This window comes from Arachis hypogaea, chromosome 16 (assembly GCF_003086295.3).
Source record: "Arachis hypogaea cultivar Tifrunner chromosome 16, arahy.Tifrunner.gnm2.J5K5, whole genome shotgun sequence".
Lineage (NCBI taxonomy): Eukaryota > Viridiplantae > Streptophyta > Magnoliopsida > Fabales > Fabaceae > Arachis > Arachis hypogaea.
In genome coordinates, this window is record NC_092051.1 from 18,043,504 (window position 1) to 18,061,147 (window position 17,644).

Sequence of the window (17,644 nt, forward strand, 5' to 3'; positions counted from 1 at the left end):
CTTGTTCAAGACATATCATTGAAGCACTAAACAATTTACATACTCAAGCATTCATTTCTATCCTACGGTCATCTAGCCTAAATTTTCACAGAACATTATATATTAAATACGTGAAACCTAAACCATACTTTGGCCGATTTTCACGTATTGTCCAAGACAAATTACCAAAGCCAAACACAACTCCAAAGTCCAAAATCACCCAAAGCATCAACACTAATCCTCTACCAAGCCTTTCAATGCCCAAAATCAAACTCCAATATATGTATACACACCTAATTTCACATACCCATATATAAAATTCAATACTCATACACTAATTCAACGAATTAACTCGAGTTAATAATCCTTACCGTACCCACGGACCAAGAGAGCTAAGTCCAACAAGCTCCACAAGCTAGATTGAACCTAGAGAACCAAAATCAATAATTCCTCAACTTGGATTCTCTTTAATTTCAAAAATTGAGGGATAGAGAGGCTGGGGTGAGATTGAAGCTTACCTATGAAATTGATCTGATAGAATCGTAGAGCTTAACGCAGCGAACGTGTGGCCACAATCGGTGCGACGATCGAGACTCGGAGCAGAGAGTTATGGTGGTTTGAATTGAAGTGAAGGTTTGAGACCTCTCTTCCTTCCTCCCCTAATGTTTTGCAGCGTGAATGATGAGAAGAGAGGAAGGGGAAGCTGTCTTCATAAGGGTTATTGGGTTGAATTGGGCCTTGGCCCCATTTTGGGTCCAGTTTGTCCGGTTCGTCTATTCGGCCCAATCTTGGGCCAAATTCTTTAAAATTGGTATCAAAATTCTTGTTTTAATTTTTTCTATCTCATTAAACTATAAAAATTCCATTTTCTAATCACTTTGATTAATAATTAATTTATTCGCTAACTATTTATTATTTTCTCGGGGTTTATAATAAAGATTAAATTATCTAATTTTTTACTAACATTTTACGTGAGAATTGATATGTCTAATAAAATAAAATTTTTAAGACGAATTTGGTAATTAAAATTTGACGAGGATTAAATTATCCGACTAAAAATTGTTTGGAGACTGATTTTCGGATAGGATTTAGCTATCACTACAAGAAAAACGTTGAGTACCGTCAGATTTACCGTTGTATTTGTCAAATAAATCCGACGCTAATCAATTCATCGTCGAATTTTCCATCAGAAATAATTGGACGGTATAACCCTCACTAGTAAATATTTACTGTTGGATATTTTACGATTATCGTCGGATTTTGCGACGGATAATCAGCTCGGAAAATCAATTGGTTACCGGTGAATTTTTTCAACAGTAATATTGGCGCCAAAAAAAATTGTTCTGCACCATATTACCGTCGTATGATTCCAACAGTAATTCCGACGGTGATGTCAATTTTTTTTTAAATTTGAAATTAATGGTCAATTTTAATTTTAAATTTATCTTTTTTTTTACACAACTAGTGGTTAATTCATAAATAATGAAAACTTTTTATTTAAAATAAACAATACAATGATCAAATAAGTTAAAAGTCAAGTACATCAAATAAATACAATGAAACAATAAATAAACAAAACTAATATCTACAGATTCAGGTAGCCATCGTCGTTGTCAGCTCCATGGCCCTGAGTCGACGGCACAAAAGGTGGTGATGTTCGTGGGCCACCTGTAGTAGGACCGCAGCCACCAGCAACGGTGCAGCCACCAGCAGGTTCGATGTCAGCAGCGCACATCTGTGCTTGGTACACCTCCATCTGAGCCTCCATATGCTGCATCTACTCCAGCAACTCCCTAAACTCCAACCTGAGCTCATCGGTAGATGTCATGTGGGTGAGGATCTCCTGATACTTCTCCCAATAATTGTTAAGCTCTTGAGTCTACTGGTGAAGGTTGCGCTGAAGCTCCTGCACCTACAACCTCAAATCCACGTCTTCGTCGGGCTGGATGGCTCGACACCTTGACTGGTAGCAGAGCATGACGACGGCCTCAACGTCGAGGTGCGGAGACTACTGGCGAAGAACGCCCCCATGCCATATACGCGGTTCCTGTATGGGGCTGAGGCGGTCTTGTACAAAACCGCATCGAGATTGACGATTGAGGCCGCAGAGCCATCGGCAGCGTCCTTCACTTTGCTGAGATTGCTGAGTCGCAGCCTCTAGTCTCTGTGTGTAGGACTCTTGGCAGTTAACACAAGTTATTGGGATTAGTAAGACAGATATACAGTTAATTTCTAATAATTTTATAGCAGAAGATAATCATATGTATGTTTACTCACATAATGGTCCTGAGACCGCTGATAAATAAATCTCGCTATGTTCTCCTTCAGCGTGTGGGTGTACTTGAACGTCCCCGCCAATGTAGTCTTGCGGTCCAACGACTTCAACTACACATTGCATCGAAATACAAAATTATTAGAATGTCTAGTAATAGTATGCAAAAAGAATATAATGAAGTTATTAACGAAATTAAAGGAACTACTTACCAGCCTGGATTTGGTCTTCATGAAGGTCGTCAAGCCGTCGGTATACTTGGACGACTTGGCCAATGCCCTGTTAGCTCTGTTAGTGAGACGCCGATGCCTGAACCCCACATTGGTCTCCCAATGAATTAACATGGCCTTCTTTACCTCTGGTCGAAACCAGCCTGTCCGCTGCTCCCGCCCAGCTGCAACAAAAAAACGTTAAAATTAGTTAAGCAAGATAGAGGATATAAACTAACTAAAAAGGTTTGAAAGAGAAACAGTGAAAGTAATTACCTCCCATTTCTCAAACCAGCACTACCTGGTCTCAACGGGGATCTTCGTGTAGCTAGGCCAGGGCTGGTCGTACATCAGTTTGATGATATTGGTCATCTTCTGAGCACATGTGTTGGGATTCGGCAAAAATCTAACAACAATCCACAAACAAAAATCAACTTGAATCTATCCAAATCAACCTAAATCCACTAAACATGAATCAATTTTCAGCAATAACAGGAATCATAATCAATAAAACTTGAAATCATTAATTAGCATTCCAAATCAACCTAAATCTACTAAACATGAATCAATTTTCAGGAACTTTCAGTAATAAAAGGAACTATAATCATTAAAACTAGAAATCATTTACCAGCATTCTAAATCAACCTAAATCGACTAAACAGGAATTAATTTTTAAGAAATTTCGGCAATAACAGAAACCATAATCATTAAAACTAGCTAGAAATCATTAACCAGCATTCCAAATCAACCTAAATCTACTAAAAAGGAATCAATTTTCAGGAACTTTCAGCAATAACAGGAACCATAATCATTAAAGCTAGAAAATAATAACCATCATTCTAACCTAAATCAACTAAATTAGAAACAATTCAAACACTTTCAGCGATAACCATAAACAAACAATACGTGAGTATTGACTGTGATACTTACCCCGTGCCGCCATCAGGCCAAATGCGCAACCGTACGATGGGACGTGGTGGTGGGGCATCAGATGCTGCCTCACTTCTATAGTTGGACTAAGGGCCGTGGCGGCATCCGTCACTAGAGGCTGAATTGCCGTGGATGCGAGCTGCTGAGCGGTAGGAGGCAGCGTCCTCACCATAGATGAAGGCACGTAATTGGGGTTAGGGATCATAATGACAGCTGGTCCGCTAAACCCGCAACCTGTGGCATGATAGGGGTGATCGGAGTAGTGGGAAAGGATCCAGAAGTCCCATGAGTACCAGACAAAACCCTTCCTCTATCCTAACCACGGCTACGATCACGACCAGCAGCCTGATCCGCAGCACCTCTTCCTGTCGTCATATCTTCATATATCAAATTATCAAACAATCTTAGCAACAATTTCTTAGCAAAACAGTCATTAACACAGCATTAACATAATTAAACAATTCTAAACACTTCAAGTATTCAAAATCTAATGTGGTGAGTCAAACATAACCTAATCAACCTAAATACACCAACACTAAAAAAACTAAACTGAACCAACTTTAAAGCTGATTCAAAAGTAAAATTCTAATTGTACTCAAAACTAAACTAAATTAAACTAAAGTTAAAAAATTATCTAACAATCTCAGCAATAATTTCTCAACAAAATAGTCATCAACGCAGCAATTAACACAATTAAACAATTCTAAATATTGCAACCATTCAAAATCTAATGTATTAAATCAAACATAACTTAATCAATCTAAATACACTAATATTAAAAAACTAAAATGAACTAACTTTAAAACTGATTTAAAATTAAAGTTCTAATTCTACTCAAACCAAAACTAAATTAAACTAAAATTAAAAAATTATCTAGCAATCTCAGCAAAACAATCATCAACACAACAATAAACACAATTAGACAATTCCAAACACTTCAACTATTCTAAACATAATGTATTGAATCTAATTTGACTTAATCAACCTAAATCCGCTAAAAGTAGAAAACTAAACTGGACTAACTTTAAAACTTATTCATAATTAATGTTGAAATTCTACTCAAACCTAAGCTACATTAAACTACAATTAAAGGAATTGAAAAAGAGTTGTTCAAGAACCTGTAATGAAGAACAAAGCAAGAAATAAGCAAACACGTGGATGTTGCAGTAGTGGTCACCAAAGTTACTGTGGCGACGGATGGTGGTAACGGCAGATGGTGGTGACAGCGAAGGAGAGAGAGAGAGAGAGAGAGAGAGAGAGAGAGAGAGAGAGAGAGAGAGAGAGAGGCAAAGGGAAGAAGGAGAAGAAATAGGGGTATCTATAAAGGGACGACGGCGACAGGAAGGGGGTGGCGACAGCAGTGCTCTCGGCGGCGACGGGAGGGGGCAGAGAACTGAGGTGGTGGCAGTGATGAGAGAGAGGGTGGAGATGGAGAGAGAGACTGTGAAATTTGAAATGGGGGAGACGATGTTTGCACTTTCATTTAGGACATTATTATTGTTCGATGAATCCGACGGTAACGTTTTTTGTGTGTCCAAAACGCAGCGTTTTACTATACATTCTTATCGTTAGATCGTCCTACCAGTAAATCCGACGGTAGTAGCGTGCCAAAATTTCTTTTTTTTCCTCCAAATATTACCATGGACGTTATTGTCGGAAATATCGTTGTTCCGATGGTAATATTTTAGGGTGACAAATGTATTACCAAATTCGACGATCAATCCGACGGAAAACTCGCCGCTAACCTCTAATGTTAAATCCGACGACATTCAGCTTTTTTCTTGTAGTGTATCTTGTGTCTTAACGACATTTTAAGATGATAATAACATAAAGGGTAAAGTATTTTTTTTTCTTGAAATTTGTTAAAAGTTTCAAAAATATATTTAGGTTTTATTTTGTTTTAATTTTCTCGTAAAATTTTTAATTTGTGTCAAATATATCCTTAATGGCTAATTTATCAAAAAAAATTATGACTAATTAAGTAACAATTTCACAAGAATAAATCTTCAACATAAGCAAATTAAACTAGATATAGTTGTCATGTATTATTATTAGATTTGTTTTAAATTTTTTGAAAATTTAACTATTAGAAATATATTTGATGTAAATAAAAAATTTTTAGGATAAAATTAGAACAAAATAAAATTAGTGATATTTTTAAAACTTTTAATTAACTTTAAAGAGAATTTATATTTTATTTTATTAAAAAATTTTCAATTTTTAATACATTCAATGTATTAGAAATAAAAAAAGTTTATTTTTTAATAATTATTTTTAATAAAATATTTTTTTGCATGGCATTTTTAATGTGTCTTTGTAACACGTGCTAGCAAGATTCTTTAGAATATTACTCTCTAAAGAAATACTAAACATTTATTTAAGTTAGAAAATTATTAAGTTTCATTAAATTTTATCTTTTTTCCATCTATTAAGTAAAAAAAATCATATGCATTAAAGAGAGAGCAAACATAGAATGAATAAAGAGAGGACAAAATATATATATAGATTCTCCAAATGAGATTTGAACATATATTATTCGTGCAACTTCAAAAACATCCTTTTAAAAAAGAAAAAATCAAATAAAATTAAAAGAGGATAGAGAAAAAATTAATTTTCTAACTCTTTTTCATTTGACTTAATATTTATGTTTATGACTAGAAAATAAAATCCTGAAACTTAACATATATTATAATTTAACCAAACTATACTATACAGTTGGAGAAAAGTATAATTTTTTTTCTTCATGTTTGACTAGCCTACATTTTATATTTTAGTCAAATAATTATTTTTATATAAAATTTATAATTCAATAATATTAAATAATAAATTAATTAAATATATCAAATTATCTAATATTTTTTGTTATTAACTTCAGATAAAAACAATTATACACAAGTTTTCAACTTATTTTTAACATTTTGTTTCCTTCCAAATTATCTACGAATTTGCTCTATATCCCTCTCAATCTTTTAGAGGATATCAACATTCAAGCTTATAATAGTAATAATTTAGAGAGAAATGTTATATGCATTGTTTTGTATATATTTTTTTATTTTTATATTAAAAGTGATTATAAAAAATAAAGATTAAAAAAATTGTCTTTTATACCATGAAATAAAAAAAATGATATTTGTATTATATTTTTTAAATTATTATATATACATTAAAATCAGTCATAAATATATAAATTATATACTAAAATATAAAATACATATATTAAAAATAATTTTTTTTGGTGACTATATTAAAAATAAATTAAACTACACATATATTTATATATAAATACATAGAAATTATTTTTAGTATGTAAATATTATTTTTTATTTTTTATACATATATATTATTATATTCTTTAAAAATAGAAATATATACCATCGAACTATATAGTTCAAATAACATAGTCTCTTCACTCTCATCTAGAAGTCTCAGGAGTCTCACTCTTAAAAGTGTACAAAGAAGCTAATACAAATTAAATGTCATTTTTTATTTTCAAAAAGTTAAAGTTAATTACATTAACTTAAAACAAATAAAACTTTAAAAATAAGACAATCTAGACTCTAGACTCTATAAAAGAGCATACACAGAAAGGAGAGTAGAGGCGTGTGTGGAAGTGTCTGAGACCAGAACTACTTTACATTCTTCATCACCTTCAAATCTTTTGTTATCGATCATCTTCACCTACTCATCAATTCAATGGCCAGCAGATTTTGGTATATATGCATGCATTTTCTCGTATACTATATATACTTCTATTCTTGTTATTATTTTTTAATTTTCTTTTTCATACGCCATTGTGGTTCGTACGTTTTGCTTTTCTCTCTTTTTTAAAGAGCATGAGCATGAGCATGGTTTTATTCGATGTTTTTCGTTTTGGCAGTGTGTTCATCATCATATCTCTCAATTTCTGATCCAACACATTTGGTGATTTGAGTTTAATTAATTAATTAATTAACCATAATGCACATACACGTGCAAATATGTTCCGATATTTTTCTGGGTTTTCTGTTCAATCCAATATATAAAATACTATTAAAATTTAAAACCCATCAACAAACAAAATAAAAAAGTAAAGACTCAGCAGTTAACTTCATATAAAATTGATAATTATATATTAATAACACTTAATTATAAATTTTATGTAAAATTAATTGCATTATCTGAATTTCTATCAAATAGAAATTACAATTAATTTTTTTCAAAAAAGCATATATATATTGTACATGATATTTTTATTATTTTATTTTTTTCTCTATTGTACAAAAAATAATTTTCATTCTTCATTAAAAAAATACTTTTTATCATTGCATGATCCAAATTAAAAATTGTTTGATATGAATGCTTTTTTACTAATAATATATATATAACATATGAAACGTAACCGTCATTTTAAAATAACTAAATCCCTGTCCAAAAAAGTCTATATATTTCATTTATTATTATCATGCATAATAATATTTATTCTTAAAACAGTAGTCTATTTTGAAACCAAAAAAAAAAAATGTAGCGGTGTTTCCTTATTTTAACTCTATCCTTAATGCCGTTGATAATTCATTAATGCAGATAAATTAATTTAATATTATATTAATGCTTTCTCATTTTCTTTTTGTATTTGACTGCGCACAGAAACAGCGATTCCTAATTAAGTTTTTGAGAATAATTAATTTAATTTTGCGTGTTAATTGATAGGTTTGGAAAGAAGAAAAGTAGTAGCAGCCATGGTGGCGGTTCAGAAAAGAAGTTCTCATTGGACGATGCTTCTCTCGCCGCAAAACCCAGAAGGCGAACCAGCTTCTTGTTTTCTTCTCCTTCTCCACTGCAAGGTAATTATTATTAGGTTATTAATTATTAATTATAAATTTAATTTTAATGTACTGTAATAATAAAATAAATGTATCTGATCAATTTAAGGTTATGTTAACAAAATTAATCAATTTTTATATTAACTACTTAAATATAATTATCTAAAAAATAAGTGTGATTAATAATTATGTAAAATATTGTATACTATTGTATCAAAATTAAACTCATTGATTATAAAAGCTATTATTCAAATTAAGATATTTTTACCTAAAATAATAGTTAATATATTAGGATAGATATATTATATTAAATTATTTAATATTTTTTAACTATTATTTTTATATAAAAATATTTTTATTACTAGAACAAAACTTAACATAAATAATAAATTGACTACTATTAGTATAAAAGTGATTATTTGTAAAAGTATTTTCCTTTACAATTAATGATTATGTCAAAAAAGTTCAAATGTATTTTAATGATCATTAATTATCATAAAATATTATAGTATTATTAAGTATTAATGGTCAATAGTTGCCAAAAAATATATATATATTCGAATATATATAACTTTAATGGTCATACTTGCTAAAAAAAAACTTTATTGACAATATTTTTATTGATATTTGGCTATTATTTATTGTAAAAATAAGTGTCAACATAAGTATTGTCAATAAAAATATTTTAGTAAAATTTAATTATTCAATTAGTTTTTATAATTTTATTAATTTTTAGTTAGATTTGTAATGAATCTTTATATTAAATAAAAACTTAGTTAGGTCCTTTTCTAACTTTTTTTGTTTAAAAATATAATTTTTAAATATTTATTTTTGTTTTTAGTGTAAGATGGATTATGAAATATTTTAAAGGCTTAATTATTTTTGTTTTAAATAATTATAATTCTTTTATCTAATATATAAATTTAATTAAAAAATTAAAAAAATTTAATTAAAAAATTAGTGAAATTATATGAAATAATAGAATAATTAAATTTTTTAATAATTAAGCAACCATCAAAAAGACGTTTAAATACTTTTTTAATAATATTAAATACTTCTTGTTTGACAACTAGTGACTGTAAAAAATATTTTATTAAAAAAATATTTTTAGTAACAATCATTTTTTTTTTTGCCAATGAGTTATAGCTCAAATGGCATAGTCTCCACATACTCAATTAAGAAGTTGCGGGTTCGAGTATCTTATTTTTGGTAAAAAAAAAATTTTTCTTTTTTTTTTGGTGACTAATCAAATTTTTTCTTTTGGGAAATAATCACGTGAGAAGGAAATCACCGAAATTATTAATTTAACCATGCTAATATGCTATGTAGGTATTAAAATTAATTATTAACATAAAATATATATTAAAAATAAATTAAATAATATATATTTATATATAAATATATAAGGATTAATTTTAATAGTTGAGTTTAACACATCAATTTTGTTAATTAATTTTTAGATCGATCTAATCTCTCTAAAATTATTTAACCATTTAAAAAAAATGAATTAATTTACATCACTAATCATCCTTAAATTAAAATAATAAAATTCACAAATAATAAAATTATAACTTTAAAAATAATTAAAATATTACTTTATCACTACTAATAACAACACGGTGATTTAAATGATTTTTTTTTTGTGAAAATTCAGATGCAGTTGACTTCACGTGAAGTTGATAATTGAACGTCGTTAAATGATTTGACTTATTTGACTAAGGCCAAGTTTGAGTAAACAACTTAATTAAGTTACTTTTGAAGAAATAATTTAAACAATAAATGCTTATATTAAAAGTAGCTTATAAATAAATTATTTTGTGTTTAGTTTTTTAGTTCTAAAAGTACTTATTTTAAGAGAAAAATGATAAAAAAACTTTTTATTATGAGAAAAACCATTTTTTAACTTCTTCTTAAGTACCAAAATAACCTTTTAAAAAGTTACAATTTTATTTTAAAAATTGTACCAAATATTAATACTACACATTTTTATAAGTTAAAAGTAAAAAAAGTCACTTATGAACCTATCTAAACGGACACTAAATTATCATCTAACGCAGTGACGGATCCAAAAAATTTTAAGAATGGGGGCAAAAATATATACACTAGAATAAATTTTGTTGAACATTATTAATTATATGAAGATATAAACATTAAAAAAAAATGAATGAATATTTTTTCTTAAAATACTATTCATTATATATAATTTATAAAAAAGTATTTTTTTATTTTTAAAACTTTGACTTAAAATATTTTAATTAAATTATAAATAATTTATTATCTTAACTAATTTTTTATACACATTTAATACTAAAAGACTGATTTAATTGGCACATTAACAACTAATGATATACTAGTATTTATAATTTAAAACTAGAATTATATATAAATACTAGAAAAATTAAATCTGTATATAAAAAGTATGTTTATATAAAATAATAGAACCTTAATTTACAATTTTTTTTCTTTCTTTTAAAAATAATTAAATTGATTATATATTTTTTAATTTAATTTTGATATAATATTAGATGAAAGATTTTGTTCATCTATTTAATTATGTATTGTAATTAAAATATTGTCATTACTATTTTTAAAAATAAAAAATATATTCTAAATTAGTAAATTAATTAATTTATTTTAAAATTTTATATGCAACACAGATACATATAATAGAACAAAAGATAAAAAAAATAATAAAGATGAATAAATTGAAAATAAAATAAAATATATAAAGTCATGAAGAGAATAAAATATTAGATTAATACCTAAATTATAATTATTTGAATTAAAATTTGCAATTAAAAATATCGAAAAGAGAAACAATGAAATTGGAAGATATATAGAGTCATAGAAAGTTATATAAAAAAATTATGGGGAATTTAAAATTTATCTTTTGATGAATAGAAGATGACTACTAGACAAAGAAAAAAAATATGTTAAAAATATAAAAATAAAAAAGGATTTAAGAAAATAAAAAAATGACGTCACAAAAATTAAATTTAATTAAATTAAATAATATTTAAAATAATAAAAAAATAAAAAATAAATGAGACTTTAGTCAATTAAATTTAATTTATTTATAATAGAGTCATTTAAAATTTAAAATAAAAATACATTATATATAATTATTTTTTTTTAAAAAAATAAAAATCCAGTGGGGGCAAGTGCCCTTCATGGTGCTTACTAGGTCCGTACCTGATCTAACAGGCTCTCAAATTATCGACTTCATTATCAACTTCACATGAAGTGGACTATACATAAGTTTCACCTTTTTTTCCTTAATTTGTACATATCATGTGCACATTCTATCCTGATGAGTGTAATGTCTTTCAGGGTCGAGGCACATTGAGAGGGATAATAGATCCTTAACCCCAACAAGATCTGAATATTCCGTATCAACAACACCACCACCCTTTCCCTTTCGACAACATCATCATCATGATGAAGATTCATTGCCTCCACCAGCCACTTGTTTAAGCTTCAAATGGAAAAATATCTTTAAGCCATGGAAGAAGAAGAATAATAATAATATAAGATCATCATCACCATCAACTACTAGGCCCTCTCCTCCTCCTCCTTCTTCTTCTTCTCCTCCTCCTCCTCCTCCTCCTCCTCCGCCGCCGCCGCCACCGCCGCTGCCAAACCGAGGCCATGGCAACTTTAATTTTCCTCCGCTCATCGCTTTCAGATCCTTCCAAATTCGTCATGCAACCAACAATTTTAGCAGAGGTACGTAGGTCAGATAATTTTTAAACGCATGATTGTAATAAAATAATTTCTTACATGATTGCTTTTTTTTTTTTTTTTATGAATTGTATGTAGAGAATTTAATTGGAAGAGGTGGGTATGCTGATGTTTTCAAGGGTCGTCTGAATGGGGAAATGGTAGCTATAAAAAAATTGAACAAAGGGATTAATGCTGCAAATAAGAACTCGCCGTCGCCGTCCTCCTCGTCGTCGTCGACGTCATCATCGTCAAGCTTTCTGAAAGAGCTAAACATCATTGCCTACATCGACCATCCTAATACTGCAAAGCTTATTGGATACAGTTCAGAAAAGGAATTCTGCCTCGTCTTCCAACTTTCTCCACTTGGAAGTTTAGCTTCTATTCTCCATGGTCACTACTTATCATATTATATATGCCTTAATTTCTATCATAGTTAGTATTTTTTTAATAATAATTAATATGTTTTTCATTTTGATTTTAGGTAAAGTAAGTTTAATTTAATTCAATTTTGTAATTAATGTTTTTGATTTGTTTTAAAAAATTTTTTGAATAATTTTAATTTTATCCTTAATATTTTAGATGAAATCAACATTCAGGATCGGAATAATTTTTATGTAAATTAAAACGTTATGGATAAAATTAAATACAATTAAACTTTAGAAATGTTTTTGAAAAAATATATAAATATTAAAAAAATATATAATTTATTTTTTATTTTATCATTTAAATATATAATGACCGTATTTTTGTAAGTATATGCAATTTAATATTCCGGACACTTTTTAATTACTAAAGTTGATGGTATATATTTTCAGGTCCAAATAGGCACATATTAACTTGGAATAGAAGGTATAATATTGCGCTGGGAATAGCAAGAGGGCTGTTGTACTTGCATGATCATTGTCACAGGCGAATCATTCATAGAGATATTAAATCTGATAATATTCTGCTCACTAAAAATTTTGAGCCACAGGTAATTAACTATATTAATAAGTGTTATTCTTTTTTTCTGATTTAATTACCATAATAATAATAATTAATTTATGCAGATTTGTGATTTTGGGCTTGCAAAGTGGTTGCCACCAGATGCTGATCAGCAACATGTCACAAAATTTGAAGGCACATTTGGGTATATATGCAATGCACTACAATATAATATATAGTACTAATTAGTATTATTCATAATTTTAATAACATTATTTAGGATATAAAATTTGGTAGGTATTCTGCTCCTGAATATTTGACGCATGGAATAGTAGATGAGAAAACAGATGTTTATGCATTTGGGATCCTGTTGCTGGAGATTTTAACCGGGCGTAAGGCCTTGGATTATTTGCAACAAAGCATTTTGATATGGGTATGTTTGCATGTATGTTATATATATATATCTTAAAACTATATATGCTATTAATAATGTGTTATGTGTTATTATAGGCAAAGCCATTAATTGATGCTCATAATGTTAAGGAGCTTGTTGATCCATCACTTGGTGAAGATTATGACATAGAGCAGGTGGAACGTCTTCTTTTGACTGCTTCTCTCTGTGTTGAGCATTCTCCATTCTTGCGTCCTCGCATGGTTCAGGCAAGCATTTATTCTTACTACTGTGCTTATTTTTTTGCTGAAATAAACTAAATAAAGAAAAATAAAATAAAGGATGTCTTTTTTAAGATTACTCTTAAACTTCTTCTAAGGTGAAAGAAGCTCTACATGAGAAAGTTGTAACTTCATCGCCATCTTTGTCATAATATCTGCCACTGTATTTGCATCTCTCATAATCAAACGAAAGTCAACACGCCAATTCCAATACATGATATCTCTTATTTTGAACACCAATGGATCAATAAATTCAAAACCATCTTGGTAATTAATAACAAAATTAAATGCTTCCACATCATCCGTCTCACAAATAACATCTCGTTAACCCACATCCTAAACTAATAGATTACTAGTGTACATATATTTTAACAAAATAGTTGCCTAAGATAATAATTTAGATATTAATATATATAATAAAAATTTAAAAATTAGTAATTTTAATTTATATTGGTCCGTATTTTTAGTTAGTATCCAGTATTTTTAATTTAGTAGTCTAACACTATATTTTTTGTCAACATTTTTAAATGTTGTCGGCTAATTATTAATCAAAATAATAAATTGTGTTAACTAATAATAACACAATTGTCTAACAATTTTTAACTAATAATAATTACCTAAACAAAAATGCATATATCTCATTTTTTTTTAATTTTATGTGATACCTCTCTTTTTGTATTAGCGATATAATTATTTTTTTTATCAATTTAAACTTTAAATTGTGGGGGCAAATAATTTCGTGAGATAGTATATAATTGTCACGTGAAACTCATCATACTTGGAGGGGAGAAACAAACTAAATTAAACGAAAACAAACATTCAAGTTAGAAGTTGATAAATTGTGCAATAACATACAATGCATGCAATTTTATTTATTATTATTGTTATTATATATACTTATTTTGAGTGTTGGCTGCAGACTATGGAATTGCTGAAACCTGAAGAAGATATAATCTTCGAATTTGAAAACGATGGAACTCCAAGGCGCGTTACTTGACTTACTTCCACCCAAAACTGCATAGAATCCTAATAATATAAACAAACAATAATGCAAATTGGGATGGATTCTTGAGAACTTATTGGGCACATCATCATATTCAGAAAGCTTTCTATGTGTCCCCATTAATTATGTATGTTATCCCGTTTTTCTTCTTTATTGTTATTTTTTCTTAGTAATTTCAAATAGAGCAGAGCTTTATTCCCGTTATAAACTCTAGTTATTTTATATGATATGAAAATGAACTCTCTGGAAATTTAATTTTGATTACTTATAACATGCTTGATATTGGTCGGATGCAAGTCTATTTAGGTGATGGGAGTTTAACTTAATAATAACCAATAGATTTAATCGTGACTTAGGGGTTTTGATAAGTAGTAGATTTTCTATTAAAAAAACGATACGTGTATACAAAAAATAATGATTAAATTAATTATTATATATTAATGTATAAATATATATTAATTTGTTTTTAATATAAATTTCTAATTTTAGGTAAAACTAAATTGAAGAGTAGAATCACGTTTGTGTTTAACAAACAAAAAAGTTAAACAAAAAAAAAAAAGTGAAATTAAAAAAAAAATAGATGTATGTTTAATGTTTTAAAGCTAAGCCAAACACATCCATAATTGTTAAAAACAATAATAATTTTCCTTTCCCCAGGTCAACTCATCCGATCTAAATATACCGTAGTAGTACTCATTATAGAATTACTAAAATAATTCTAAGTCTAGATTTTGCACGTTTCAATATTCGTTAGCCCCTCCCTTTTCTGTTTCTATTATACTAGCATGATAACCTGGGCAACTGCACGGGATTTATGTATTTTAAAAATTTTTGAATAAAAAATATTAAGATATAATTAAAATATGTTAAAAAAAATATGTATGTTATATTAAATTTCGATAATATAAATTTTATTGTTACGTTAAAACAAAATAATAGAATATAATAATTATCTAGTATATCAATCAATATTTAAATATGTTTCTTAAGATAATAAAATATAATGAATATTTTTAGACATAAAAAAAAGTCCAATAAAAATGTAGTTTATTATTATGTATAATCTTAAAAACATGGATTGTCAGATATTTATTAACAAGAAAATAAAATATTTCTAATACAATTCAATATATATTTTAAAATATGTCTCACATAATGTAATATATAAGAAGTCTTTTTTTATAAGATCTAAGATCTTTCAATCAACAACTCTCGGTAGAGAGGTCAACTTCAGGATAATATTGTCCCCTTCTCTGTAACTTATATAGTTTACATCATTTTTTCTATTCAATCCCGAACTTTCATTTTCTATTTCTTCTTTAATTTTTCAGTAGGTGACAAAAGAATATATTCTTGTCTACACTGAAAGGTGGACCAGTGATCTTCCAAACTGAACCATGTCTAGGCGGTTTAAGATATGCAGCAAAATTATAGGACATATACTGCAATGAATGATTCATAGTTAGGGCCCAAAGATAGTTTTGCTATATAATTAATCAATAACAGATATACAACCAATATTTCATAAGTTTGTTTAAAAAAAAAAAAGAAATAACTCTTTTAAGATCAACTTGCCAATCTAGATTGACTCAAGTTCGAACGTGTGATGATCTTCTTATAATAAGCATATGGAATGTATCTGGTTTAGGATATTTAAGTTGTTATTTTTCAATGCTAATAGAAGTCTATCAAAAAGAGAGGGCCGAATACATAAAAAGACGAAGAACTTAAAGATTTGAAAAACTATTATTTTGATCTTTGATTTTGTTTATTTGCTTATTGAAGAAAAAGAATGGAGGTTTAAAATCTCTCATCAAACTTATTATTTTTCAAGATGAAAGAAAGAAATAGAGAGATACGTATAAGATTTCTTTTGCTCAACTTCAATTCGTTCCTACAAATCTCTCAACCACTACCTTTTAATCCAAACTCTAATTTAGATGAGAGAGAGCCCACTATAGAGGACGTTTCTTTTTTGTTTATCTTTTATTTTTTTTCTCTTTTGCTTTCTCTTTTATTCTTTATTCCTAAATATTGTGAAAGTGACGCTTGAATGAATACTTCAGTGCTATTTGAATATACAAAATATAGTCTATTTTTAATATACTATTTGAAAAATAAAGATGTAGTATTTTAAAAATAGTTCCTAATGTACCTCTAAATTTTTTTCAACTTATCAGATTTAAGAAGCATGAATTCTTAAGGGTGCTGACAATTGATAGATATTATTTTCTTTTTTTTTTCTTTGTTAATTTCTAACAATATGTAAATTTTCAAAATAATAATGAATCCCAATGGAATTATTTTCCAAAATAAAACAGGTAAAACAAAAAAAGCAATAACTTTAATGATTAAAAAAAAAAATGACATGAGTAATATAATTATGCAGATAACTTAACACCGATACAAATATTTGGAATCACAAAATCAAAATATAAGAAAAAATTTCTAGTGCAAAAAACATAAATATATTTTTGGCTTCGTGTTTTATTAGTGCTTTATATATATATATATAATTAAAATCTATTACTTATGTAAATTTTCTATTAAGCGTACAAAAGTAAATGCCATTTAAAAAAGATATTGAATTTATTTATACTATAATGTCATTCACAAAATATTCAAAATTCTAAAAATTAGTTTTATAGTTAAATTCAAAACACATTAAATAAAAAACTAAATTAAGTTCAACATGTCTCACCATTTATCTAATTACGTAAAATTCATGTCAATCGAGTCTTGTATTAAATATTGACATATACATGTAAAGTATAAAATTAGAACACATTAATTTTTTTCTAATAATACATGAATAATTTTTGTAAATTATATTTGTAAATAAACAATAGTTTGTAGTTTTATGTATATGAATATTTGATATTAGGTAATGACCATTTTGACTTTATTCTATTCTAAATATCAAAATGAAAAATCAAATACTAAAAAATGAATGTGTGACATAAAAGAAAATTTATCATATCTACGACCATTTTGAATTTTTACTGCAATTTTTTCATAGCATTAAGCTAAAAGTACTAAGCTCAATAAGTTTAGAGACAAAGATACTATATTGATTTCGTTGGTTTTAAAAGAATCCTAAAAAATATCAGCATAATGCTAAATTACATAATTA

The 17,644-nt window shown here is 27.7% G+C and overlaps 1 protein-coding gene across 1 annotated transcript; it reads left to right on the plus strand.

The window, feature by feature from the left end:
- The first annotated feature begins 6,992 nt into the window (after window positions 1-6,992).
- On the plus strand, window positions 6,993-14,881 carry LOC112756770 (receptor-like cytosolic serine/threonine-protein kinase RBK2). The gene is made up of 9 exons (XM_072219306.1): window positions 6,993-7,100; window positions 8,077-8,210; window positions 11,520-11,915; window positions 12,009-12,302; window positions 12,728-12,885; window positions 12,962-13,041; window positions 13,134-13,269; window positions 13,347-13,496; window positions 14,428-14,881. Exons 1-9 carry the CDS (start codon window positions 7,084-7,086, stop codon window positions 14,503-14,505), a joined length of 1,443 nt encoding a protein of 480 aa, XP_072075407.1. The 5' UTR covers window positions 6,993-7,083; the 3' UTR covers window positions 14,506-14,881.
- The last annotated feature ends 2,763 nt before the right edge of the window (window positions 14,882-17,644 follow it).

Excerpts from the sequence above, each read along its gene's own strand:
- LOC112756770 (XM_072219306.1), top strand. Across the intron at positions 8,211-11,519 it reads TTCTCCTTCTCCACTGCAAG|GGTCGAGGCACATTGAGAGG; the intron begins GTAATTATTATT and ends AATGTCTTTCAG. Across the intron at positions 12,886-12,961 it reads CTAAAAATTTTGAGCCACAG|ATTTGTGATTTTGGGCTTGC; the intron begins GTAATTAACTAT and ends TAATTTATGCAG.